The sequence below is a fragment of the Sturnira hondurensis genome, unplaced genomic scaffold (assembly GCF_014824575.4).
Source record: "Sturnira hondurensis isolate 20B ecotype Veracruz unplaced genomic scaffold, ASM1482457v3 Scaffold0008196, whole genome shotgun sequence".
In the NCBI taxonomy this organism is placed as follows: Eukaryota; Metazoa; Chordata; class Mammalia; order Chiroptera; family Phyllostomidae; genus Sturnira; species Sturnira hondurensis.
This window is the reverse complement of record NW_028080827.1, coordinates 1681048-1708503: the sequence shown is the minus strand read 5'-3', so window position 1 is coordinate 1708503 and position 27456 is coordinate 1681048. Positions and strand designations below refer to the sequence as shown.

Here is a 27456-nt window from a genome sequence, read left to right as displayed (position 1 = left end):
TCAGAAGCACATTAGGAATTATTTATGATCTAAACCAGAATGAAGTGACAGTAGGGGGCGACCTTATCCTAAAAATGGGTGAATTTCACTAATTTATTATCCTTTGCATGCCTATAAATGTACCTTATTCAGGGCACACAAAAGACACATTACCCTTCCCTTCTACTTCATTCTTTGCCTTTCCTTTTCTCTTTCTGTTATCACCCCTATTCCACTCCAAACTTTACCTATCTTCTCTCCGACTGCCCTGCCTTCACACTGTATTTCTTTGGAATTTCTGCTTTCAGTGTTTTTTAAACTAGTCGTAACTGTCTCCCTTGACTACCTCCTTCACTCTCTTAATGGCTGGGAAAATAAACCTAGTCTCACCCCAATAGCCTCACACATGCTGAAGAGCTAAGACAAAATGAGTAAGCTAACAACACAACAAATCTTAAACATCTGTCAAATTGGTACAAAAACAATGTCTCAACAAATACACAATACAGAACTACCTTCATCCAAGCTGAAAACCTAGAAACTAAATAACCGGTGTTACTACGTACACAGTTAGGTTTGGAGGTTTAATAATTATTGGGTCATTGTTTTGGAGGAAATGGTGTATGTGTGTGTATATATACACACACACAAACCCAATCACAGGAACACATTCATAAAAAATTCTATGAGAAATTTATGAGAGTTCATGTTTCCTCCAAATGTCATCAACCAAAGTCCCTCTTCCAGGGGTCCAAATGCTCCCAAATTAAAGAAATAATAATAACAAACATGATCTAAAATATTCTGTTAGTGGGGATTATGTATAGGCCGCAGATGCAGGAATCCTTACGAAGCACTTTCTATCTACCAAACCACTAATAGTAGCTATTATTTTTATTCTGAAATAAAAACTTTATGAAGTTGGGTTATTTCAGCTAGAATCTTTTCCCAATACTTCCTATCACTTTCTGAAAAACATTTCGGGAGTGAACCAGCATCAGGTGACCCACTCACTATACGGAGAACATTAGGAGGAAGGGGAAAGGAGAGGAAAGCAAAGGAGGGCTGGTTGAAATGATGTCCGTGATGCACCCAGCGCTGCGAACACCACAGAGATCGATCAATGACTTCAGGTAACTCAGAGGCTCTTTAAAACAAATGTGTAAAAAGTAGTCCTTATTTTGTAAGCTCAAAAATCAGCCAAGTACATGAGGGTTTTTAACTGTCATATTTATAAACTATCCACACAAAAACTCACAGACGACACAATCCATGATACATTCCACATCTATGTATCTACACAATAACATCCTACAAAATGAGCTTCCATCATTTTAGTTCAGTTCATGTGATACAGTTTCCAAACAAAGGCCATATTTTCCAACCCAAAAATCAAAGGCAATTTTTTTCAACCCAAGTACCAATTCATTATTTTGTGTAAAAATACAGTAAGACTAATTAAGGGTTCTATCCAGGTTTAGTAAGATATGTTTCTAAGCTACTGAAATACAGCTAAAGTTAGATTTTAATTACCATGGTAACAGTACTTTGATTTACAACTGACCTAAAAATAGTGGATGCTAATATACTCAACATTTTAAAAAATCTTCAAAAGTAAAATAATACAACTCTAAAAGTCTATGTGTATTGCCATTTATTCAGTAAACATGATTTATTTTAATACAGGTCACAAAAAGTTCAATTAATTAACCAGATTTCTCTATTTCCTGTCTGCTATATATTTCACTCTTAAACCTGACTTTATATCAAAAGCAGCAATTCAGAATTTATTTCACAAGATTAATCCCAAAAGTTACCGGATGGGTTTTTAAACTATTTCACTCTTTATAAGTATAAATTACTAAACAGTCTAGACCAGTGTGGGGAGCTCTTTAAAATCTGCAAGGAGTCCTGCCTCAGGACTGAGGAGTAAGAATCCTCCTGTATGCCTAGGGGTTTTTTAAGTGCCCAGGTGATAATGACAGTCTAACAGGGGGACCTCTGACCAAGGCCACTAGACCAGTGGTTCTCAACTTTTAAAGTGCATGTATTCACTTGAGGAAACTTTTTAAAAAAGCAAACCAGATTTGCTTCAGCAGATTTAGCGTGGTGCCTGGGAACCAGCATTTAAGTAACCACTGCGGGTGGTCCACAGACCACCCTGAGAAACAGTGCCCAGCCTTCTTCAGATTGTAAATGAGTACATTCAGCAATTCAGGCAGCAGGTAGCCTTTTAAAATAAAAATATATTTATATTCTTAACATAAGGTCAAAGTCGAGTACATTGTGAGATCATAATTCATTCATTAAAGAAGGAAAAGCTGTCAAACAAACTAAACGTCTAAAGAGACCAGCTCTTAGCACTCAACTTAAATCTAATGCCTTCTTCATCACCAATTATCCTGATATGTGACCAGAGGTACTGATTCCAGCTCATCAAAAATGTAATGTGGATTACAAAAGATACACATTCTAATCACGCACCTTTACAGATCCTGTAGTCCCTGTGTAACAGACTGGAGACCAGCTGGATGTTACAGAATACTAAAACAGTAAATAATATATTCTCAGTCTTAAACATGAAACCTCATATTTCCCTCACGTAAGTTTCTACTTAGAATATCGGGGAGCGTGGATATCTAGAAAACACTAACAGCATCATGCTACCTCCTCTGTGCAGAAGCCATTTACCAATTTTCCACATTTCTTGTCATTATCTATAAAATTGGTAGTTGGTATCTACCATTCTACTTTAAGAATTTGTTAAAAGCTCAAAAAAAGTAACTACATATAAGGCCACACAGCAAATCAGAGGGCAGAACTAGCAATGAGATTTTGCACTCGGAAAGTTGAGCTCACTATCTTATCAGCTTGACAACTATATCTCTATGTGTGATGACTCTAAGTATTATAAATATTTAAACATATTTGAGTGTGTGACAGCTTTACCACCACCCCTGCCAAACTTTAGGAAGAACAATCTACTGTGAACCTAGAAGCTACATAAGAACTAAATGGCAAACAATGCTAGGAAGCAAAGTGTACGGTTCGTGGACTCTGTCTGGCATCTCGCTCACCTCTCCTATATCTAAGATGCTATTATCCATGGTGTACACACCGTTCTACCGTATCCTTCACAAGCTATACCACCTTTTTCCCAGCAACATGTGATTGGATGGTGGCACTTTTTCTTACCTAAGCAATGAAAAGGCAGTTGCCAAAACCCAGAATTGTATTGCCAAATAATAATTTTTACCGATTTAAAGTCTATACTATTAAAAAACAATCAAACCACTTTCCAGTTTATAAATGATTCAAGGCCAAATGAATTTATAATGAATTTTAAAATTAAGCGAAACGAAAGTGGAAAAATTACCCATGAATATCCAAACCAAGTGACATGGTGTCTTCTACTTAGGAGGAAAAAAGTAGCTTCTTAAATGGCTAAAATGAACACACAGGGACGGCGTTCCTGGGGAAAGGGTTTCAACACAGGACACACAGTAAAAGGCACCACCTTAACTTCAGTCTACACTGAAGTCGTCTTAAATCCAGACTCTGGGACAGGTGAAGGAAGAACACACACACCCAACTTTTCACGTCCTTTTTGCTGGTTTGGCAGTTAGCTGCTTTTCTCTCTCAAGTTCCTTCTCTCGCTGCTGCTCCCTTTCCAACTCTTCTTTCTGCCTCTTCTGCTGCAGTTTAAGTGCTCTTTTCTATGTCAAAAAATTCAAAAACCAAGAGAACAATCAAGGCTTACAGATTAGGGCCTAATTTAAAAGTAACAGTGCTTCGATCTGAGGTGATCAATACACATTTATAAATTTCATATTTAACTTTTAAATTCATTCTGGATAATTTAAGGTCTCCTTAGAATAAAAAACAATGTGTTACTCCATTAAATGAGAATCGCAGTGACATAGTCAGAGAACACAAGCCTACCAGCCCAGCTATTCGTAAAAAGACCCAGAGTGGAGTTCCAAAGAACGTTTGAAAAGAAAACAATAAAAAATAAATTTTTAAAAAATGTACCATGAATTAAGTATGTTATTGCGTAAGTATATATTGCATATAAGAAGTCAGAAAATGACTACTAAAGAAAAACAGACAATTAAACCTCTACTTTTATAAAAAATGTAAACAAACTTTCCAACTCACTTTTAACTTTGATGTCTTTTCATGAAGCATCAGCATTTCTTTTCTTATATTCACCAGCTTGGCATGATAGTGTTTCGCTTCAGTGAACTTACCATGGACAAATAAACAAAAAGCCAAGTTAAAATAGACTGAAACAGCAAAATGGATAAATAAATCAATGCCTAAGTCACAGTTCATCCTTCCTAAATTGGTCAAATTTTTAACGCCTTATTCATATCCACAATTTAATTCCAATATTTATATTTTATTTAAACCATTAGTAGAATTTGGAAAAGATTCAGTTCAGATTGATAAAAAAAGTTACTAAACATAAAATAGATATTTATCTTGTACATAGATAACATTTTGCTTTAAAAACATGCAGTATTACCCTAAAATTTCAGTAAGGCTACCAAATAATGCCCTCAGTTTCATGTGACAAAAGTAAAACATTCCCTACTGCCTATTATAAGGGCAAGACCAAGCCAGGACACAAAGGACAGTTTAAGTGACCAGCTATCAGGAAAAGCCAAGCTGTGTCTAGAGGGCCCTGAAAGGGACGTGGGCTTCTGAAGTCAGAACGAGCAGAAGAACCTCTGGAAGGATGCTTTTCTTCCGAAGGAGTTATAGGTATGGACGTTCCATCTCAGCCAGAAATGGCAGAAAAGGGAAAAATCACCACATTCTCAGTCAAGGTAACAGTCACCAGGTGACAAGAAAAAGAGAAGTGTCAATAGATTAGGAACCCTCGTGCAGCTAGACATAAAGTCACAGCTGGTGAGCCCTACGGCTCACAGACCCTGTCTCTCTCAACCTTCCAGTTTTCGGTTCCTAGATGACAATTAGAATGCTCTGGGGCTGAGAGAAGACGAAAAAGGAAGATCTAGTTTCTGCCCCTCAGACAGAAACAACAGTTTTATATCTGCTTGGTTCATTTATCACTAATTCACTCAACAAATATTCGTAAGTCAGCGGAGCCTTGTCCACCTCCTTCACGGGAAGTCAGGAACTACAGGGCAGAAGACACAGTATTTACTACCACAGGCCTCTGCCTGATGCTAGACAAGATGAACTTTCTTTCTGATTGTTATAAAAAGAAAACATTAATAAGCCACCATTTGTCCAATACATAAAAGTCCATAAAATCATGTAAACCAAGCTACCTGTAATGTTCATGGTAAAGAGAAAGGCAGTCCTAAATTCCTAATTTTTGTTAATTCTTGTTTCTTAAAAAAAGAGTATCAGTTCCCCTCATCAAAAAGTTATAAAGCTTCTGATGAGTTTCAACTATTGTTGTTTATATTGAAAGATATAAAGTGTCTGTAAATGACTTTCAAAGGGTCTGTTTCTGCATGAATTTGTTATAACATTATTAAATACCATACAGTTAAATAAAATATGAATTTAAAAACCATGTAATTGATTTAAAAAGATACACTTTCCTTAAGGGGAAAAACAGTATCCCCAAAGTTTCTTACTTTTAGTCTCATTTATAAAAATAAAGATCTATTCCAGACTTTCATAAATAAGTTCTATTTCCTATCACAAATTCAACATTTCAAAGATAACAATTTAAAATAATAGATGTTCCAATAAAGTAAATCAGTTTCCTATTATAAGACAAATTTGAACCTTTAAAAATTAGAGGACAAGATCCCAAACACAAAGCTGGGAGGATAAACCTACCTACTTCTAAAGTCTCTAAGTTATGTCCGCTAACTCACACTCACCAGAGCATTAATGTCCAACACAGAATGGCATTCTTTAAATTTTGAAATCTCTTGTTCCAGTGTGTCTAACAATACAACTTGGTTCTGTCTGAAAATATAAAAAAAAAGCACACAACCAAGTAAGCATTATGTATTGTAAGTTAATGTTAAAGGTAGAAATTAAGTGTGAAACTTATTGGTTCTTCAAGGCTTATTGGATTAGTATAATCTTTTTCAAAATAATACTGCAAAGCCATATCTAAAAACTAAATGTGTCTTTTATTCTTGCCTCAGTTTCAGATTCTAGTAACCAAAATCACCAAATCATTTAAAATTCATTTTATTTCTTACTACTTTTAACAACTTCCTGTATTATCCCCAAATACTATCTTTTTATAATATCTTGCCCAAGAAACTTGATGTTTTACATGTATATTAAAACTAGAAGAACACCACAAAGTCAATGAGCAGCAGTTACTTTTTAGGTTACAGTTGGGGAAAATGCTGTATCAAGTCTAAAGGAATAAATAGGAAGATGAAAAAAACCCTAGGAATTATAAGATTCCCCTACCAATAACCAATTGTGTGATCTTAGAAATTTTAGTTTATTTCTTTGGGCCTAAATTTCTTCATTTATAAAGTGAGAAGGTCAAACAATGTAATTTCAAAGGTTCCTCATAAAAATTCTGATTCAAAACCTTTTATTGAGAAAGAGAAGCCAACTTTCCTAATAATACTTCTCTAGGTCCATCAATGCTTGGATCACAGGAATAAGTGACATGGAAGGGTCACCTCATTAAATATCTCAAAGAATACCATAGACAAAAAAAATATGTCATGATTTGCTTGCAAAACTCTGCTAAAAAGAAACAATGATGAGAAAAAGAAATAACAAGGAGGAGACTAAAGGGCAGTCACAGCATCACCACCACCCAGCACTGAGTTTGGCAGACCCCAGAGGTCATAGGTTTGTCCCTTCAGCTCCAACTAGAGAACACAGGAAGTGAAACAGAGAACAGATAAGGGGAAAAACCAGCAAGTCAACGACCTGAGATAAGCAGGAAAGCAAATGGAGGCTGTTACTATGAGAAAATATTACAGAAAAATCAACAAAACCAAAAGTTGGTTCTTCAAAAGATCAATAAAATTAATAAACCTCTAGGCAAACTAATAAAGAAAACAAATTACTAATGTAATTTATGGAAGAGGAGTCATAACTACTGATCCCATGGACATTAAAAGGATAATAAAGGAATAATTTCAACAATCCTATATCCATAACTTTAATAACTTAGATAAAGATGGCTACTTCCTTGAAAGACGCAAACTACCAAACCTCACACAAGGAGAAATATAATCTAAGGAGGCCTATTTCTAACAGCAAATGGCACCAGATGTTAGATGTTGGTCCTTGAACTTGCATAACAATTCAGAGCCAAGAACTCAGATACAGGTGAAAACTTACTTAGAAAATCACAGAGGTACAAGACGTGAGCCATAGAAGAAGGAAGCCAGCTGGGCTGCATATACTCAGGAAACAAGTTACAGAGGCAAAAGGAGGGCCCTTACAGCTTAGAAAAAGAAAGCAGAGGTAATGAGCCTGGGAGAAGAAAGGGAGAAGAAAAGATGTAGGTGTGTGTAAGGGAGAGAGGGGAAGGGGAGACCGGAGGGAGACAATAGAGGCAGAGGGTGGGAGGGCACCTGAGGGAAGAAGGGGATGGAGAAAGGCATGGGCATGCTAGAGAGAGAGACAGACAGACAGACAGAAAAAGAGAGAGAGAGCATGCAAGTGAGCAAACTGGGTCCTTCTTCTTATGTAGTTTTATCTGTTTCCTAAAGGTGGGAATTTTAGGGCAGAATCTCAATAGAATATTCATCAGCTTTCCAGGTGTCATCAGCTTCAGGGTCATGGTGTCTACTGATTGGTCGGTGGTAGGGTAGGGAGTCATTAGTCAATGCATCTGGTCCTGATGTCAGCCATGGTGTAGCTTCATCTGGTTTTACTGTTTTTCTGGGCCTGGAACACAACAGTGGCCCAGATGTTATCTCTAGCTTGACCCAAACTGCCTCGTGATCAACAGATCCAAGACTTTCTTCCTGATGTGGGTTAGAACCTCACTGTCCTAAGGGCTTCATGTTCGAAGAAGTGGTCTTGTAAGGGCTTGTGTAGGAATCACACGAGGCTCTTCTCCGGCCCCTTTGTTCCTCCTCTAAGGGAGGACATGCCAGGTCGAGAAGAGGTCAGGGGAGGGTCCACCCCGAATAACTAGCAATATGCTAAGGGAAGAAAGGTCACCCAGGGAGCAAGGTCCCACCCTACATGCTCGTTTTCTCAGTTTTGCTAGGCACTCGGGCTTTCCGTCCTGGGTCCTGGTGACCTTCTGTACCTGGCCTACTCTGTTCATGTCTGTTTAACAGCCCACTGTGTCATATTTATTAGAGAAACTGAATTAATCCCAGAAATAAAACACCAGGACCAAACATAAGTAGTGGGCACATTTCCTATGAGGCCACCATTACCCTAAAACCAAAACCAGATAAGACATCACAAGAGAAGAAAATCTATAGACCAACATATTTCATGAACACTAATGCAGAAATCCTCAGTAAGATACTGGCAATCAAATCCAACAATGTAAAAAAAAATTACACACCAAAACCAAGTGGGATTTATTCAATGCATGCAAAGCTGGTTCAATACTCGAAAAGAAGAAAGCTAAACAAGAAAAATCTCAGGGTCCTGTCAGGTGATGCAGAAGAAGTATTTGACCAAGTCCAACACCATTCCGGATTAAAAACACTCTCAGGAGGAAGAGAGAAGAACTGTCTCAACTTGTTAAAGAACATTTTTTTAAAACAACTATAGTTAATATCACACTTGTGGTGAGAATCTAGATGTTTTCCCCCTAACACTGGGAGCAAGGAAAAATGTTCATTCTCACCACTTCTATTCAATATCATACTGGAAGTTGTAGCTAATGCAACAAGAAAAGGAAAGGAAATAAAAGGTATACAGATTAAGAAGAAAAGAATAAAACTATTTTTGCTCACAGACAACATGAATGCCTATGTGGCAAACCCCAAAAATCAACAGAACACCTCCTGGAACTAGTATGTCGGTAGAGCAAGGTTTCAGGATGCAAGGTTAATACACAAAAGTCAGTTGCTTTCCTATGCACCAGCAGTAAACAATAACCCCCTCAGGTGAAATACTTGGGTATAAATCTAACAAAATTTGTATAGGCTCTACATGTAAAACTCTCAAGAAAGAAATTTTAAAAAGATGTAAATAATGGAGAGCTATTCCAAGTACATGTAATAAAAGTCTTAACATTATGGTATCAATTCCTCCCAACTTGATCTGTAAGATTCAATGCAAACATGATTTAAATCCAGGCAAATTACTTTGTAGATACAATAAACCGGTTCTAAAATTAACATGGAAAGCAAAGACCTAGAATAGTCGATGCATACTGAAGAACAAAGTGGGAAGACATACACTACACGATTTCAAGACTTATATACAGAAACCACAACAGCATGGCACTGGAGAAAGAATACACTGATCGATGGAACAGTGTGCAAAACTCTTAGAACCTCACAAATACAATCAAGTGCTCTTTGGCAAAAAAAGCTAAGATAATGCAGTGGAGGAAGAACAGTCGATTCAGAAAATGGTAAGATAACAACTGGTACTTAAGGGTTTCTGGCAACTTGTGAACTAGTAACTGAATACAAATGTGACTCTTATGGAAGCAATTTTGCATCTCAACTCAGAAATAGGTCTATACCCATCATGCAACATTCCCAATAGACAAGAGTTATAAAATAATGGTAAAACACCAAAATTAATGAAAGAGTCTAGAATAGATTTAAGGGTACTTCTGAGACCCCAAACACTGCAAGTATTCATTTCACTTTTTATATTTAGATTGCTATGAATTCCTCCACTCCCATTTGCTATCACTAACAATAAATACTCGACTGCACGAAATGTTACAAAATAATGACTTAATGCAGTATATACTGTATATACTTATATAGTAAACGCTGACTCTGTCAGAGGGAAATGAGTGCATCTCTGCCTTTTGTTAGCTCACGTGAGTTCCTGGAGGGCCTGTTTGGATCTCTGCAGATCAGGCAGGTAGTGAGAAAGCAATCCCTCCGCCAGCTGCTCCACAGCTTTGTCTTCTGCCGTCAGGTCCTCTATTAACCCTTCATCTGGAGAAGTGTCACCTAAACCTGTTCCCAAGCAAAAATCAAATTTAGGAAGCTTTTAAATTGACACAGGGATCAGAGAACAGTGGGGAGGCAGGGAAGAAGGTTGGCAATGAGGTTCAGTGCATACGCATGAGGTGGTACAAGAACCTTTTCCTCCGCTTTTTTTAACTTTCACCTTCTGAGTGTTCTCTAAAAAGTGGATTATGAGCACTCAAAATGTTTTAAAGCTACTACTATAATACAAAGTCTAGATTCATAGAATATTAATATGCAAAATTCTGTATGTTTATGTGTGTTTCACGACAGGATTTCATGTAAAGCATTTATAATTTTCAATGGATTGTTAAGGAAACCTGAGGTCTGAAAGTGGGAAGCAGTCACTGAATGAAAACACAAAATTCTTCTTTTCAAAAACGCAATACCTAAAAATATTTTTTCATCTCTATGGAAGTAAAAATATGGGTCAACATCTATTTGGCATATAACTTGATATGTTATTTATATGTAAAAGGAGGGATGTTTTGTCATTTGTTAGGAGAGAAATTTTCTAAGAATTTCTCCTTTATTGAGATCAGTATCTTAATTTACTATATAAAATAATGTATTATGTCTTGTGTGTAAATCTAAATGTGATGGGAGGAACTATGCTTCATACTTTTCCTTTGAATAAAGGAACCGTAACCACTAATGCCAGGCATTCAAAAGTGTTCAAAATGAATACCCATCAATCACTACTACTACTGAGAAAAGTATAAAACAATTTCCAAACAGGGTTCAGTGATTGGTTTGTAAGATCTTAGAATCATTAATTTAGAATGAGAAAAAAATGAAATGGTCCCATTATTAAAATTGTACTCCAAAAACATTTTTAAACTAATATTAATTAGTTAATATTAGTTTCTTTAAATCATAATCTTTCTTTAATCATAATCTTGTAATATTCAGTAACATCAAAACAGAACACTACATAGAATACATTTATCATAATGCATTGCTTAATAGCCCATTTCCATGTATAGGTTTTACCACACATTTAAATTTTGCAAGATTAAGAAAAAGAACATGCTGTCACATTCAAAATAAGCTTTTAGAAATCAAAATGAAACAGTATGTTTTTTCTTCTGATCCTGAAAAACACGAGCAAACTATGGAATTCTCATAGTTGCAAGGCAATATTCAAACAGGTAAGAACTAACTTAAAAAACTGAGCACTCCACAAAGGAAACAAAAATATAATGAGAAACGTGGAGCATTTATGGATACTGCCACTGATGTACCATCATGTAGAATGGCAACAAGTATAGCTAAGAATTTATGCCATTGCTTAAGGGTTGATTATAATTGTACTGCAAACAACAGCAACTCTCTTATATGGAAAACATAAGTATTATACAGAAATGCCCAATAAGGACATTTCAACTTTAAGGAATAATACACCCCCCTTACAATATACAGGGTGGGGCAAAAGTAGGTTTACAGATGTCAGTACACAAAACACAGCCTATTCTTGTATTATTTATTATTCTATTATTTTCCATACAAACAACTGTAAACCTACTTTTGCCCCACCTATATAGACATTATAACTGGTAGATCCCTTCCCTACCCTACCTCAATCTTCCACTTAGTGGAAGTGTCTAAGTTTTCATGTTTTTACATACACACTAAATGTTACTAAGTACAAGGTAGTACTTAGTACTACCCACATACTAAGTACTTTATGTGGGAGATCAAACAAAAAGGGTCCTTAACCTACTCATACAAAAAACATTTGCTGCATGTTCATATATATTAGGTACTAGTTTCTGAGTACAACAATATATTAGGAAAGCCTCCCTCCTTGAAAGGTTTCAATACAGAAGGATTACAGCATGTGAAAAGTGCCACTAGAGAAACAGACACTTAGTGGGGAATTCAGAGGAGAGCAAGATCTTCCAAGCCAGGAAATGTTCCGAGTGGAGCTTCACCTCGGAGCACCGATGTGACAGTAGGGGACTAGATGGGAAGTAAGAGTAAGAGACTGAAGGCAGGCTAGCACTACAACTACTGTTTTAAGGGTGAAAATACAAAAAGGAGTTGGAACTTGTATAGTAGAATCCCCTAAATTAAAGAGGTAGAAGGCAAATGAGAGGAAAGAATCCAGAGTAATATCAAAGTTTCAAGTGAGAGTGACTTGGTACCATTAATAGGATCAGACATCTACTTTTATTTGTGTACATGCTGTGAGGTTAGTGCTAAAGAGCCATGTCAAAGCATCCAGTGAACAGACAGAGGAGCAAGCTGAAAGGTACACAACTGCATATACATACAAAGAAGTCTTATTTATAGAAGCAACTTAGGAAGGTGGGAAAAGAGGGAGACCATGGGGGAAAAGCATGGCCAAAAAAAAGGACTGAGCGCTATTTGGGGGGTAACACCTGTGTTTCTAGAAAGGGAGGTAAAAGAAAAGGCACATCCAAAGCACTACAGCCCTTCTCATCCAGGGTTTCTCATCTGAATCACAGAACACGAAACTGCTCTGAATGAGTACCTTCTCAGCTCTCCCAAGGGTGGTAGAGCAACTGTACCATTCTGGATGCAGAGCAAGTCAACCCATTACATTCAATGGAAGCCTTAGGGCATTGGGGCTCAAATACCTCTGAACTGGAGTAAAGAAAGACTGCTGAAAGAATACAGATGCAGTAATGTGTACATCAAATCTCTAAATTACAAAGCCATCATCCTCCTGACAAACTCACCCTCAACCACCAACGTGTAATAAATAGCCAACAAGAACAGGAGTCACGTGAACGCAGAATGACTTCACCATCAACTGCCTCCAACCGCACCCAAAAAACACCACTTGCCCTGCAAACTTCGTTCCCCACCCATTCCGCAGAACAGGAGGCCGGCACGGTTCCCCACTTCTGCGCAGGGGCCACAGGCGCAGGTCCGCAGCTGCCCACAGCAGCTTACTCCGGCGGGGCGGCCAGGAAGACCCACGCACTCCGTTCCGGCTGCCCGCCCCGCGGATAGCACGTACCCGGCATCTGCTCCCCAGCCCCCAGACCACCGGGTGGCGGTGCCAAGACCCCGTCCGAAGTTGGAGGCCCGGGGACACTCATGTCCCTCCGGCTGGGACCAGGGAAGGGGCAGTTGTGTAGATGATCAGCTACAGTATGGAAGAATCAAACAAGTCCTGCGCCCAGCCGGACAGATGCGGCGATCGCACCCAGAAGAAACGGAAGCGGAAGATGGCGGGCGCGGGGCGCGGGGCGCGGGGCACGTGACCGCGGGTCGGAGACGGCTCCTAACCCTTTCTGCTTCCAAGGTCTTCCATCCCGTTGTTCCGGGCACTCCGTGCTGACGTCGTTGTTCGTGACGGACGCGGTGTCATTTGAGTCCGTTCTGCGGGGCTCGCGTGCCTGCGAGCAAGGAGTGGACGGGAGACGGTGGGAGGGAGAAAGTGGGCGGTGACGGGAAGGGGCTGCTCCAGGGGACTCTCGAAGACCGGAAGAGCTTTGTTGAACAGCAGTTAGCTTGGTTAGCTGTAACTCTCTACAGCTTTTCAGTTTTGTATCCGTGTTAAGGCAACACCTTAAGAACAAGGACTTCGTTCCTTCCCAGAGATTTGGACCATTAAAAAGTTAAGTGGTTAGTTCTCTATGAGCTTCAGCCTAGCTAATTGGGGTATTGGCCAGGACTCCTGTCTCCCCTTCTTGGTTGTATGTTGTGAATGCTTTAAGGCCTGGGTTGCAACATCTACAAAACAGATGCATCCATATTAGTAGAAATGGCACTTGCTGAGATATTGTGTATCTCATGAATCCACAAGATCTCAATGTCATGAATTTTGATGAAAAACACGTAGAAATGGGCAGAAGCAGCCTCAGACCAAATAAAACTGTCTGCTATGCTCTCCCTACCTTAAACCATGTCACCTGGACTGTAATAGTGGCCTCCTAGTGTTGCTTCCCAAACTTGGCCGTCCAAACACTTTTCTATGCTGCAGGCAACACAGCGTCAGAGTTTATGTCAAACCTCAGAAACTTGCACCTGTAACCCCACTGCCCTTATCAGTGCATTCACACCCCTTCTTTTGCCTTCCCTCTGGAAAGCAGCTCTCCCTTTCTATGCAGTAAGCAGAATAATGACTACACCCCAAGATGTCCACAGTCTTAATCCCCAAAACCTGTTAATATATTAAGTTTCACCAAAAAGAGTAATTAAGGTTGCTAGTCTTCTGACTTAAAGATAGATTATCTTCGATTATTGAATGGGCCCAATATAATCAAAGGGGCCTTCAAAACTGGAAGGGTGAGGCAGGAGAGTCAGGAGGGAGGTAACAGTTGTGAAGGATGATTAGAGAATTACAGCATTGCTGGCTTTGAAAATAGGAAGGAGGCCACTGGCCATGATGGTGATGACCTCTAGAAGCTGGAAAAGTCAAGGAAACAGATTCACCCCTAGAACTTTGAGAATGAAACTCAGTCCTTGTGACACCTTGATTTTACCCCAATGTAAACTGTATTGGATGTCTGACCTACAGAACTATAATAAATTTGTATTTCTTTAAGTTTGTGGCAATTTGTTACCATGTGAATAGGAAAGTAATGCACTACCCTTCAAGGATCCTTTGCTCCATCCAAGCATAAAACATCTTCAGTGCTCTTGGTCATGCTTCAGCCTGGAATGTTCTAGTCAATGTCTTACTGATCTTTCAAGTCTTGGTCTAAATAATATCTTTAATTTAAAAATACAATTCTACATCCCCTTTCAACTTTCAGAAATTACAAAAGTAACCTTTTCTCAGTACAAAGCATCCTGCTATTTAGCACTTAATCCATTCTCACATTAGTTATTTCTCTTGACTTTTCTACTAGATTGCAAACACCAAACTGAAACTATTATTCACAGAGAACCATAATAGCTTCTCAAAAAATATTTGCTGGATGAAGTACTGATTCTCTATCCCCAAATTCCAAATATCGCTGATCTCCAAAGTCTGAATCACACAAGATTACACTTGATAAACTGCCTGGTAACAACAGTTCACTGCTGTTATTATCTCCCAGCTAGATACTAAGGCCCCTTAGAATAGACCCATGTCCTATGGGTTATCTGTGACCTCTAGCTCTTAGCATAGTATTAAGCATATTTAACCTGGGTTTGAAAATACTGGTTATTTGAATTTAATTGATAAAATTAAACTCCCGCCCTGCCTATTTTTACTATCTTTCCCTCTCTTCTATTTTGCTTTAAGGAAACATTCATGTTAGAAAGTTTGATGAATGCTCTTTTTTCAGCATTGTAACTTTTCCTGAGGTAACATAAATGAATCAGGTTAATAGATAAGGAGGACTGTCTGCCTGACCCATCTTGGTTTTCTCTTTTTCCCTTTTTCTTCTTTACTCCCAGAGATTTCCACTGAACATGTCAAGTGCTTGTTAGAGACTCTCTGTGTTCCAGCCTCCATTTATCAAGTACTGTGCATCTAACACTGCTTGTGAGACAGAGACCAAAAACAAAAGATTGCATTTGATGCCAAGGAAGTAAACGGTTCATTGAGTTACATATGTCTTTCAAAATGCACTGGTGGTAGCCATTCTCTTTTATGTGCCAGAGATAGAATCCACTCCAAATAGCTGAATACCTAAGAATGGACAGGGCACTTAGGGTATGAAAAGTGAGGTAAAAGTTCTGGATTCCACCCACCAGGAATTTATATTTTACCATTTATACACAGTAGAATTAGCATGGAACTAAAGTGCTAAATTATTTGGAACTAACCTAGAGAACTGTAAAGGACATGAATGGCATCGTATTCGTTTCCTATTGCTACTATAACAAACAACAAATAACCACAAATTTTGTAGCTTAAAACAACACAAAATCATGATCTTATAGTTCTGGAGTTCAGAAGTACAAAGTCAGTCTCACTGGGTTAAAACCAAGGTGTCAACAGGTGTGGTTACTTCTGGAGACTCTGAGGAAGAATCTGTTTCTTTGCCTTTCCTGGCTTTTAGAAGCTGCCCACATGACCCGGCTCTTGGCCCATCTTGTTGTTTCTTCTCCCTCTACCACCATTGCCACATCGTCTTCTCTCCTGTTCTGATCTTCCACCACCCCCCCCCCCCGTTATAAGGACCTCCTTCTTATAAGGACTCCTGTGGTTACACTAAGCCCACCTGTATAACCCAGGATAATCTCTCCATCTCAGGGTCCTTAATTTGACCAACTGAGAAGTTCATTTTGCCATGTAAGGTAACATTCACAGATTCTGGGGAATTGAAGGTGGAATTCCATGGAAGGGGGCATTATTCCAGCCCACCACAGATGTACAATTATGTAGTGTACAGCTGACAGCAACTAAAGAAATTTTTAAAGCTTAATAGAGGAAATGAACTTAAGCTGTACTTTGGAAAAACAGGTCAAATGTAATATGCAGAGAAAAATTAGTAAAGCCTTCAGCAGGAAAAACACCAGAAGTAGCAAAAGTATACTTCAGACTCAAGGACCTCAAGGTGCTAACTGTCTTTTGGGTAAGACAAGAGTAACACAGATTAAGTAGCTAGCAAAAGAATTAATGGAGAAAAGTGTTGTATAGTCTTTAAATTAAAAAGAAAAACAAGACAAAATATGAAATGTAATCATACAGTTCTGAAGAAGTTAATCCAAAGAAATGATATCCACAGAGAGTTAAACACTATATATTCATAGCAAAAGGAAAATAAGTCCACTGGATTCCAAGGACCTTGAAATCCAAAAAAACAGGAGAGCGAATATAATGCAATAAATACATCGAAACCATTTATCCACCTTTCGATTTTGCTATTTTCCTTAAATTGTCTTGCATCCTTTATTTTTGCTAAAATGGAGTAGATAGGAGGGAGACTCAAGTAGAGAAAAATGTTAATACATGAATATAATCAGGAGGAGGTCCTATATTTAGAATGTGCTAAGATTTGATAAAATCTACTCCAAGTTTGGCCTACTTCTCTTACAGGATTTGCTTCCCCCCGCCTCCACTTTATCTCTCTCCATCATTTTCCAAAAATAAGGATAGAGGCAGGGGCACAAAAATACTTGAGTGAGAAGGATGTAGGGACCAGGAACTGCAGGGAAAGGGGATGGGAAAGGGTAAGGTGTCCAAAAGAAAGATGTTACAGCCCATGACCTTACACTTCTAATGTACTGAAGTGTTAAAAATTTGCACACATTCATATAGGGTGCTGTGATTGCAAAGTAATTTTTAAAAGGAAGGAAAAGAACTGAAGATAGAAAATCAGAGAATTTGGGGTACTACATAAAAACAGTTTATCATTTTGCCTATAGTTAACCAATCTGAAAATGACTCTCAAGGAATTTTAACCACTTTTCTCTTCTTATATTTACATGACAAATATTCTTTCACATCAGCAAAGTGCTAAAATACTTCCACCCAATGCAACTCTACTACACTTTCCATCATTCCTTCCTTGCATTATTTAAAAAACATTTTTATGTGAAGTATTTCGCCAACACATTCCCCTTACCACCAATAAGTTTGTAAAATATATGCGGAGGCCAAGAGCTATGGCTTTTCAAATTTTTCAATAGACTATTTTTTAGAGTTTTCAGTTCACAGCAAAATTGAGAGAAAGGTACAGAGACTTCTTATATACCTCCTACGCCCACACACACACAGCCTTTCCATTATGAACATTCCTCACCAGAGTGATACATTTGTTACAATTCATGAACCTACATTTTCACATCATAATCACTCATATTAGGGCTCACTATTCATGTTGTGTAATCTATGGGACTGGACAAAGGTATAATGATGTGTATTCACCACTATAGCACAACACAGAGTATTTCTACTGCCCTAAACCAATCCTCTGTGCACTGCCCGCTCATCCTTCTGTCCCACTAGACCCTGGAGATCACTGATCCTTTTACTCCATAGTTTTGCCTTTTCTAGAATGTCATATATTGGAAATCAAACACGGTATAGCCTTTCCAAATTGGCTTCTTTCACTTGGTAACATGCATTGAAATTTCCTTCATGTATTTTCATGGCTTAGTGGTTTGGTTTCTTTTTGGCATAGACTAGAGAGTATCATTCCATTTTTTGAAGGTGCCACAGTTCCTTTATCCTTTCACTGCTGAAGGCCATCTAAGCTGCTGCCAAGTTCTGGCAATTATGAATAAGTTTCTGTAAACACCCACGTGCAAATTTTTGTGCAGAATAATTTTTCAACTCTGTTGGGGAAATACCAAGTAGCAAGAGTCTTGGATCATATGATAAAACCACCCAACTATCTTCCAAAGCGGCTGCCCCATTTTGCATTTCCACCAGCAATGAATGAGACTTCCTGTTGCTCCACATCCTCACACACTTTTTGTGTTGTCAGTATTCTGGATTTGGGCCATCCCATCAACAATAGAAGTGTCATGGTAACTCATAGTTTCTTTAATTTGTATTTCCTACTGGCACGTGATGCAGAACATCTTTCCATGTGTGTATTTGTCACATTTATCTTCTTTGGTGTGATGTCTGTTTAGAGTGTCCATTTTTTAATCAAGTTGTTTTCTTCTTGAGTTTTAAGAGTTCTTTGTGTATTTTTGATAACAGCCCTTTACCAGATATGTCTTTTGCATATATTTTCTCCAAGTCTGTGGCTTGTCTTCTCATTCTCTTGACAGAATTTTTTAAATGAAAACTTGAAGGGAACCTAAAATGGTGTTTCTCCATGAAAAGAGGGTAGGCTCCCTAATCTACCACAAGGTGCCTGATCGGTTTTGACATTTATATGTAGGGGCACCTTTCTGAAGTTTGCAGCAGTGGAAATAGCCAAGCATTTGATGTCAAAAGACATGTTTCAACAACAGCTAAGACATTTGCTCTTCAGGGTTCTTTGGTTGCAAGTGAAGAAGTCCAAATCTACCTAAACAATTTCCTGACTCACTGAACTTGAAAATCTAAGAGTTTTTCTGGCTTCAGGCATAGTAATATCCATTTCCTCAAAAGAAATGAGAATCTCTCCTTCTCTCTTTCTCTTTCTCTCTCTCTCTCTCTCACCGCCCCACCCCAGGCTTTCCTCTGTGTTGGCTTCGCTATAGCAGCTCTATGGAAAATAGATCCAAGTTTTTATGGTCCTTCCAACTCCCAAGCAAAGCCAACTCTCTCCTCGAATTAATTTATTTTATGTCTTTACAAATAAAGCCGCAAATTACTTGGATCGCATGCCTACCTGTACACCAGTCCACATCCAGAAGATAGAGAGGGTTCTGATGAGCCAGCATAGGTCACATGTTAACAGGAGGAGCCGGGTCTCTTGACTGACAGTCCTGCTAGGAGTTATACAAAGGCACAGGGTAGTTTCTTAAAGGAAAATCAGAGTCCTCTTTCCAAAAGAAGGAAGGAAATTGTTCCAACCAAAGCAACAGATGTCAACTGTGTCCGTTACAAGATTTCAGTCAAGTCACTTACTCTCTGAGCTGCTGTTTTCTCCACCAGCAAAACGGATGTAAAACCAGACCCATTACTTGACATAGTTCTTGTGAGAATCAAAGACTTGATAGAACATGTGAAAAGTTTCTGTAAGCTGTGAAGCACTATTGCAAATAGTAGCATCCCTTAACTAAGCACTTATTATGTGCCAGAAGATACGCTCACCAACCTCACTTGGGTTTGAAGGGGTTCAGGATAGGCACTTTGACATGTGGATTATTTTGAGCTGGAGATAATCAAGATGAAGGTTCATGAGAAACTTTCACCTCTCCTTTGAAGAATTTAAATTAGGGACTTTGCCCATAATAAATATTATCACCAGAAATAACTTTTTATAACCTATCTATAGGGCAGGGCAAACTTCTAATTACCAAACATCTGTTCTTCCTATCATCCTGCAGATGGACCTCCCTCCCCTCTGAAGCCCCAAGTTGCCTTACCTCACCATTAGCATGAAATGTCACGTATACCTCATTTTCCCTTTAGAGAGAGTAAATGGTTTAAATAAATATTAGAGAGTTTGGCAATTACATGTTTTATTACAAACTCACTTCTTTTGTACAAATCAGCATCCTACAATAAGGTTGTGTTTTGGTGCTCCACCTCCAGTGACTAAGCTGGCAACTGGAGTTCCAGACTTGCAGAGTTCAGGGCTAAGACCTGATGTACAGAGAACAGCACCATCACCAAGGCTTCCCTTGCATTTATTGGGGGTGGGGTGAGATGGAGAATGAGGTGTCTTACTTTCTTTTTTTTGTTTGTTTGTTTAATTTCCAAAGGGAAAATTATTTATTTTTTAGGGTTTTTTATTGATTTATTTTATTTATTGTTCAAGTACAGTTTTCTTTTACTCCCATCCCAGCCCCCCCCCCAGTGCTTTTTTAGCATTATAATGTCTGACACATGGTATTATTCATGAGTAAACAAATATTCATAATACTGAGTGACAATCACTGGAAATATCATCAGTGCTTCTGGACTATTAGTAAAACTAGTGGCAAAAATTTTATTGATTCAAAGAACTTTACATATATATTTTCTGATGAATTTATTGTGGTTACACTGGTTATGAAATAGGTTTCAAGTGCATAATTCTATAATACATCGTCTGTATATGTTCACCACTCATAGTCTAGTCTCCTTCCATCACCATTTATCCCCCTTTACCCTCACCTATTTCCCTCCACCCCTCTTCCCTCTAGTAATCACCATGCTGACAGCTATGTCTATGAGGGTTTGGGGGGGGGTGGGGTTTGCTGGATTCCTTCACCTATTTCACCCAGGTCCCTGCCCCACCACCTGTCAGCTGTCAGTGTGTCCTCTGTATCTATGCATCTTTTTCTATTTTCTTTGCTAGTTTATTGTGTTCATTAGATTCCACATATAAGTGAAATCATACGCTATTTGTTGTTCTCTGACTGGCTTATTTTACTTAGCATAATACCTTCTAGGTCTATCCATGCTGTTGTAAAAGGTAAGATTTCCTTCTTTTTTACAGCCAAGTAGTATTCCATAATATAAATATACCACAGCTTTTTTATCCATTCATCTATTGATGGGCACTCAGGCCACTTTCCAATCTTGGCTGGCAAGATTTGAAAATGTAAATAATGCTGAATCTATTCTTTCAAATCAGTATTTCTGGTTTCTTCAGATAATTTCCCAGAAGTGGAATCATTGGATCATAAGGCAGTTCTATTTTCAATTTTTTTAGATATCTCCATACTGCTTTCCATAGTGGCTGCACCAGTCTCCATTACCAACAGTGTACAAGGGTTCCTTTTTCTCCACATCCTCACCAGCACCTGTTGTTTGTTCATTTATTGATGATATCCATTCTGACAGGTGTGAGATGATATCTCATTGTGGTTTTAACTTGCATCTCTCTGATGATTAGCAATGTTGAGCATCTTTCCTTCTGTCTATCTGCCATCTGTATGTCCTCTTTGGAGAAGCATTTACTTAAGTCTTTTGCCCTTTTTTAAACTGCATTGTTTTCTTGGTGTTCTTTCAAGAACTTTACATGTTCAAATGCTTTTTTCATATGCTTATGGTGATTCAAAGACAATGAATCTTCCACTTCAGGGTCTTCACAAAAATTCATTTGTTACCCTTAGTGTTGTAAATACCAAAGAGGGCAGCAACCACTATTGCTTTATTCTCTTTCTATGTGATGCAGAACATGAAATTTTACTGCCTATGTGCAGCATAAATTATTTCAAACCTCAACTTTACTTTTAGGATGAATTTATTTAAATTAGCTAGTTATATTAATAATCATGACTCATTCAAAATTGCTAAAAGTAGGACATGCATTAGCTTTCCAAAATAGCCCTTATTTCTTACTTAAAATATTCTTTTCAAAGTGTTTCCATTGCTAAATATAAATAGTTTCCAAAGATTCTCCACAGCAGATGGTGAGAGAGGTACATAAAAATTCAATTTCTTTGTAATGTGATGAGGTCAATAGTACAGAGTTCAGAGTCTCCAATTCCTTTTTCAATTTAAAAATTCCAGTGGGTCAAGTTATTTTTAAATTACTTCCCTAGACTTTGGCCTTCCTATATTTCTTGTCAACATCTTTTCAATTATTTTATGAAAGTGCTCTGTCTTTAAAAGTAATAATCATCAACTTACCATCATCTTAAAGTATTTTTTAAACTGCTCATTTAATTTACTAGATGAAATAGCACATTTAAAAGCATTAATTTTTTATTAACAGCTATTAAAAATAAGATAACAGGTCCAGAAATATGACTCAGCCACAAAAAATAAAGTACAGTCTTGCCATCTGCAGCAGGGATGTGCTGGGTGAAATAAGTCAGACAGGGAAAGACAAATGCCATATGATTTCACCTATATGTGGAATCTTAAAAAGCAAAATAAACAAGATAAAAAAGTCACAGATATATAAAGAACATTTTGACAGTTGCCAGATGGGAAGGATTAAGAGGACGAGTGAACATGGGGAAGGGATTAAGAAGTACAAACTGGCAGTTACAGATAGTCACAGGGATGTAAAGTACAGCACAGGGGACATAGTCAACAATATTGTGAAAACTGTGGTGCCTGATGGGTACTAGATTTATTGGGCAATCACTTTGTAAGTTATATCATGTTTAATCAGTCTGTTATATACCTGACACTAATATAATATTGAATGTTGACCATAATTGTAAAATAAAAAGTATTCAAAATTAATTTTTAAGAAGTCCCATAATGGAGTTGCTTATGCTAAGTTCCATGTCACCACACAGAGGCTGAATTACAGTTTTGGTTCTACCAGAAATGAAACCTTAAAGCAGCCAACCAGGAATCACTTGATCAGCACTAGTTAGGTCCTCTGCCATCCCCTCAAGGAAAGTAACTACAACGACCAACTCACGTCTTTGCCTGCACGACTTCCTTGTGCCTGCTTTCATCGGCCTGTAAAAGTCTTTCACTTCTAACAGCTCCTCAGAGCCCCTTCCATCTGCAAGGCTGGATGCTGCCTGATTCAAATTGATTTTTGCTCAAACAAAATCTTAAAAATCTTGTTATGTCTCTGGGGGAAAGCAGAATTTGCCACCCCCAAATATGGCTTTTTTATATGCTATTTTAAGTTGATTACTTTTAAGAAATGAAAAACTCAGGAAAAAACTTTGACCTTCTCCTTATTTGCCTAAAAGAATTGATAGAAGACCTGCTCCAGGAAAAGAGCTATCATCACAGATAACTATAGTTTAATATCAACTAAACGTGACAGACAGGGAGAAACCTAGCAAGGCCCATTTGATCAAAGTCCTCCCTTTGTCCGTTGTGAAAGGTGGTCCAGAAAACACATTTGTTAACCAAACATTTGCTTTTCCATCTCCATGTGATTGCCTTCCTGCCCTTTGAAGTCCCAAACCACACACTCCACTTTCTCCTTAGTTCAGGGTGGCGGATAAGCCTCAATGGCTGCATTCATCCCAGGGTCTTCTGTCCTTATGAACTCTCATATGTACATACTTAATCAATTTATTTTTTACATCTTAATCTGTCTCCTATCAATTTGATTGTTGGACTACTCAGAAGAATTTAGAAGGGTAGAAGAAAAATTATTTTTCCTCCCCTAAACCTCAGTTTATCTTTTAACAAAGCTAAAGATTTCAGAATAGCACTCTTCCTTTTAAGGTTTTGAAAAAGTCTCTATCCTGTGTTCTCAGGTAGGGGGGAATAGACTCTAATTTAATTTACTTAAAGAGATAAATATAATCTGTCTATATTTCATCATAGACCTAATGGAACTAGTCTACCTTACTGTCGGTGACTGCTGCAGGACTTTGCCAGTCCCAGTTGCCCTCAGATCCACCCTTCACCTCACCGTTATGCCTGATCACAGGGCCATGTTCCCTGGTCTCTGTGGCAGTAGGCTCCCAGCTGGGTGTGACCAGTGGTGAGGCTGGAGGCTGGGAGATTGGCAGGGGGAGAGCGAAGGAGAAGGAAGCCTTCCTTCTGTGTTACTCAGTTAATGAGTTGAAATGTGAAATATGCTGCCTCTAGAACCCAAAGAAATCCATGAAGGCATGGTTCAATTGCAATAATCTGTCTCAAGGGGAATGTCCCGGTGTGCCCAGACCACTGGACCTCTAAAAATGTCGCGGATGTCGTAGGCCACTGAATCTTCATAGGATTTATCTCCCACTCACTGGGACACAGGCGTCTTTCCAAAGTCACCAACATACTTGTCGCTTCCTGTCCATTCAGTCTAATGAAGCCACATAGTAAACCAAGGTTATGTTCTACATCTCCAGGTGGTTCAGATCCCTTTGGCCTATGTTATATTGGAGGATGGAAACTTAAGGTAGCCCTAGAACATCATCATCATGGTATACTGCTGTGTCCATCCCACAGGAACACAGACTGCTCCTTATTCTCAAGGAGATGCCTTCCTCAAATCATCAGTCTCTTCCAGAGGCCATGGTAATCTCTGGCAAGAATTCATCTGACACAGCTGACTTCACCTGTTGGGCTCTGAATCTGAAAACTGACTCAGATACAGAAACTGGGTAAAGTATCACGACTTTTTTAGATAGCAGCCCTCATCCTCCTGATGATCCATCCTTGATTTATTTTATTTTATAGATTGAGCAAACTCCAAACTCTTATTGGTTGTCCATTCACGTTAACCCATAGACACACAATCTCTTAGCCATTTTTATAGCGCTCTATGTCAGACTCCCCTGAGTGCCATACTCCCTTTTTTCTTATTGTAATTGCATCCACTTTGCTTCTGATGGTTTTAGTCCTACAAGCTGACCTCTGTTACTTTAAGATCCTACCATGTCCATGGCTATGGGAGGAGAGCTCAGCATTGTAACAGCATAGCTTGTCTCTGTAGCCCTGTCCCACAGAAGGCAGTCACCACTAATAGTTACAATCATTTAAGATAGGCACTCAGTGATTCTGGTGTCCCTTTTACCAGCACATTCCTTATCAAGTCAGAAGTTGAGGCCACTGCCTGGATTCTTCTGCAGAACATAGTCAGAAGGTAGACTTGTTGGACACATAATATATCCATTCTAGAGTATACATATCTCTGAGCCTTTTGATCCTTCACTGTCTTCCAAAGCAGTCTGAATATTCTATTTCACCTTCCAAAGCTTCCTGCGCCAATTTAACGCTATTTCCCTGGGGGTTAAGTCCTGTGTTACAGAGAATGCTCTCATATGCATAAATTCTTCTTTACCAAACATTGTTATCTCACCACCATTATTCAGGATCTTTAGGATCCAGTCCCATATACACTCTCTTAGCTCCTGCCATTACCTGTTGGCTACATCCTACGGCTCCTTTAGTATATAGTCCATTTCTTCCTTTAGCGGCTAAAGAAAATGCTAGGTTATTTTGTTACTTAACCCTAGTAATTAGTCTGGTGGCCAGGAGGGGAGATGGGGTTGATTACGAGGTGGGGGTGCATATTGTCTTACAAGGTAAAGGCCTCTGCCTTATCTTTACGTCAAGGAGAATCATGGCCTTTAGCAGGAAGGAGAGGACTGAAAACAAAATCCCAAATCTCTCAGTCAGAGTCAATGCTCCTTCCTCTGTTCTGGACTTATTTCCTTATGTCCCCCGCACTAAAAACCAAGGTCCTTTGGCCGAGGAACTGAATCTGTTTCTTTTGTATATACCACCTGCCGATGCCCTAGATAAACTTAATAGATGAATAAGAAATTTGGCTTTCATATTACAAGAGCTTTCTGTAATTTTGTAAAGCTCCTATAACTTTAGGAGACACATTACACATGGGAGAAAATTGTGGTCCATAAATATGTGACCAGTACTGTGGGGGTGAGGGAAGCCCAAATGTATGTATTATGTATAGATCTCAAGGTGTATTTATGGAAGGAAACCTGGAGGCCTGGTGGGTAGGTGTTGGAGGAATATGTGGAGATAAAAATAAAAGATTGAGAATGATTGATATACCAGAAAATTGATATACCAGGAGAGATGTGGGACAATGAGGAATGACAATACCTGTGGGTGGTCCTGACCTTATAAAATAGGTGGTGGTTTTCATTCCTATGCCTACCCACCCCCATCCATACATTCCTCAGCTATTTTTATTTTATCATTGCATTATTCCATCATTTCTTGAAGGTTTTTTAAAGATTTTATTTGTTTGTTTGTTTGTTTGTTTGTTTGTTTTTAGAGAGAGGGAAAGAGAGAGACAGAAAGAAAAGGAGATAAATCTTGAAGAGTTCCTCATAAAATGAAAACAGCCCTGGGGAGCATTTAGCTCCAGCCAGTTAACATTTTAGTCACTAATTAAACCAGTATATAAATGCCAAATCCTAAAGGATACGGAGTGTAGTGGTTTGTTTTACACATCAACTCAGCTAGACTACTGTCCCGTTATTCAAATATTCATTTAGGTATTACAGTAAAGGTATTTTGTAGATGTGAACCCAATCCATAATCAATTGACTTGAAGAGAAGTTATCCTAAATAATCTAGGCGGGAATGGTTCAATCATTAAAAGGCTTTACGAGCAGAACTGAGGCTCCTTTAAGAAATTCCTCTGTGATTAACAGCTTCAGCAGGTGCCGGGGCGTCTCAGTCTGCCTTTTCTGACAGCCTACTCTACCAGTCTGCCTTGCCAGCTCCCACAATCACGTAGGCCCATTCCGTGCAGTAAATCACTTAAGACATATCCCCTACTGGTTCTGTTTCTCTGGTTGAACCCTACTAAGAGCTGGGGGCTAGGCAAGCAGAGGCTTGTGTGAAGAAATAAAGGAAAAGGAGCAGGCAGCAAATGGAGTACTGACTAGGGAGTTAATGTGACACTTCTGCATAAAGCAGGCTTTATTTGGGAAAATAATAGAAAGGTCAGAAAAGACAGGAACCAGAGGACAAAGAGTACAGAGTAAAGAAAGGTAGGAATGGTGGGCAGGCTGCACCACAAACTCACTCTTCATCAGCAGCTTTACTTTTGGGCAGCAAGGGGAGCACAGAGGGAGTATTGACTTTCTAATGGAACCTAGTATCTGAAGATTGCATGGAAGTTATTCCTCAGAACAGCACACGCTCACTTTGGCTTCTTTTATGCATTTCCATTCTGTCATGCAACCAGAGAGGCAAATGCATGCCTTTGCAGCTAATGCTTCCAGACTCACCCACAAAGTCAAAGGCACCTGAGAAAAAAAGAGAGCAGAGAGGGAATCAGGTTCCTTGTATATCTAGAGTGTTTTTCCAACATGGCTCTAGTAATGTTTTTCCAAAAACACTCTAGATATTCATACCATGTGTGAATAATTCTCTCCTAATTTTCCAGAAACTAGTATGAATTCTAGACTCTTTATTTGAATAACTCAGAAGCAAGAATACAATCTAAGGTAGGAAAAATAGGATGTTTGGAAAAATACACACTTAAATAGGGAAGTTAGCAAAAAGATGACAAAGTATGTGAGC

At 38.6% G+C, this 27456-nt stretch overlaps 1 protein-coding gene across 2 annotated transcripts; it reads right to left on the bottom strand.

The window, feature by feature from the left end:
• Window positions 1–1188: 1188 nt before the first annotated feature.
• BLOC1S6 (biogenesis of lysosomal organelles complex 1 subunit 6) lies at window positions 1189–13477 on the bottom strand. 2 transcript variants are annotated; one of them, XM_037054549.1, is made up of 5 exons: window positions 13069–13477; window positions 9926–10067; window positions 5847–5934; window positions 4138–4224; window positions 1189–3695 (listed from the first exon to the last, which is right to left on the bottom strand). In XM_037054549.1, the coding sequence occupies exons 1-5, from the start codon at window positions 13148–13150 to the stop codon at window positions 3576–3578; spliced, it is 519 nt and encodes a 172-aa protein (XP_036910444.1). In that variant the 5' UTR covers window positions 13151–13477; the 3' UTR covers window positions 1189–3575. The 2 variants fall into 2 exon arrangements, with proteins under 2 accessions (XP_036910444.1, XP_036910445.1); XM_037054550.1 differs by lacking the exon at window positions 13069–13477 and adding an exon at window positions 12683–12778.
• Window positions 13478–27456: the final 13979 nt, after the last annotated feature.

Bases quoted from the DNA above. Each gene is read 5' to 3' on its own strand.
- BLOC1S6 (XM_037054549.1), bottom strand. From the start codon at position 13,150: ATGAGTGTCCCCGGGCCTCCAACTTCGGACGGGGTCTTGGCACCGCCA. The intron at 5,935-9,925 runs GTGAGCTAACAA...TTATATTTTCAG, and splicing joins CAGGCCCTCCAGGAACTCAC to ACAGAACCAAGTTGTATTGT. The intron at 3,696-4,137 runs GTGAGTTGGAAA...TTTTTGACATAG, and splicing joins AAAAGACATCAAAGTTAAAA to AAAAGAGCACTTAAACTGCA.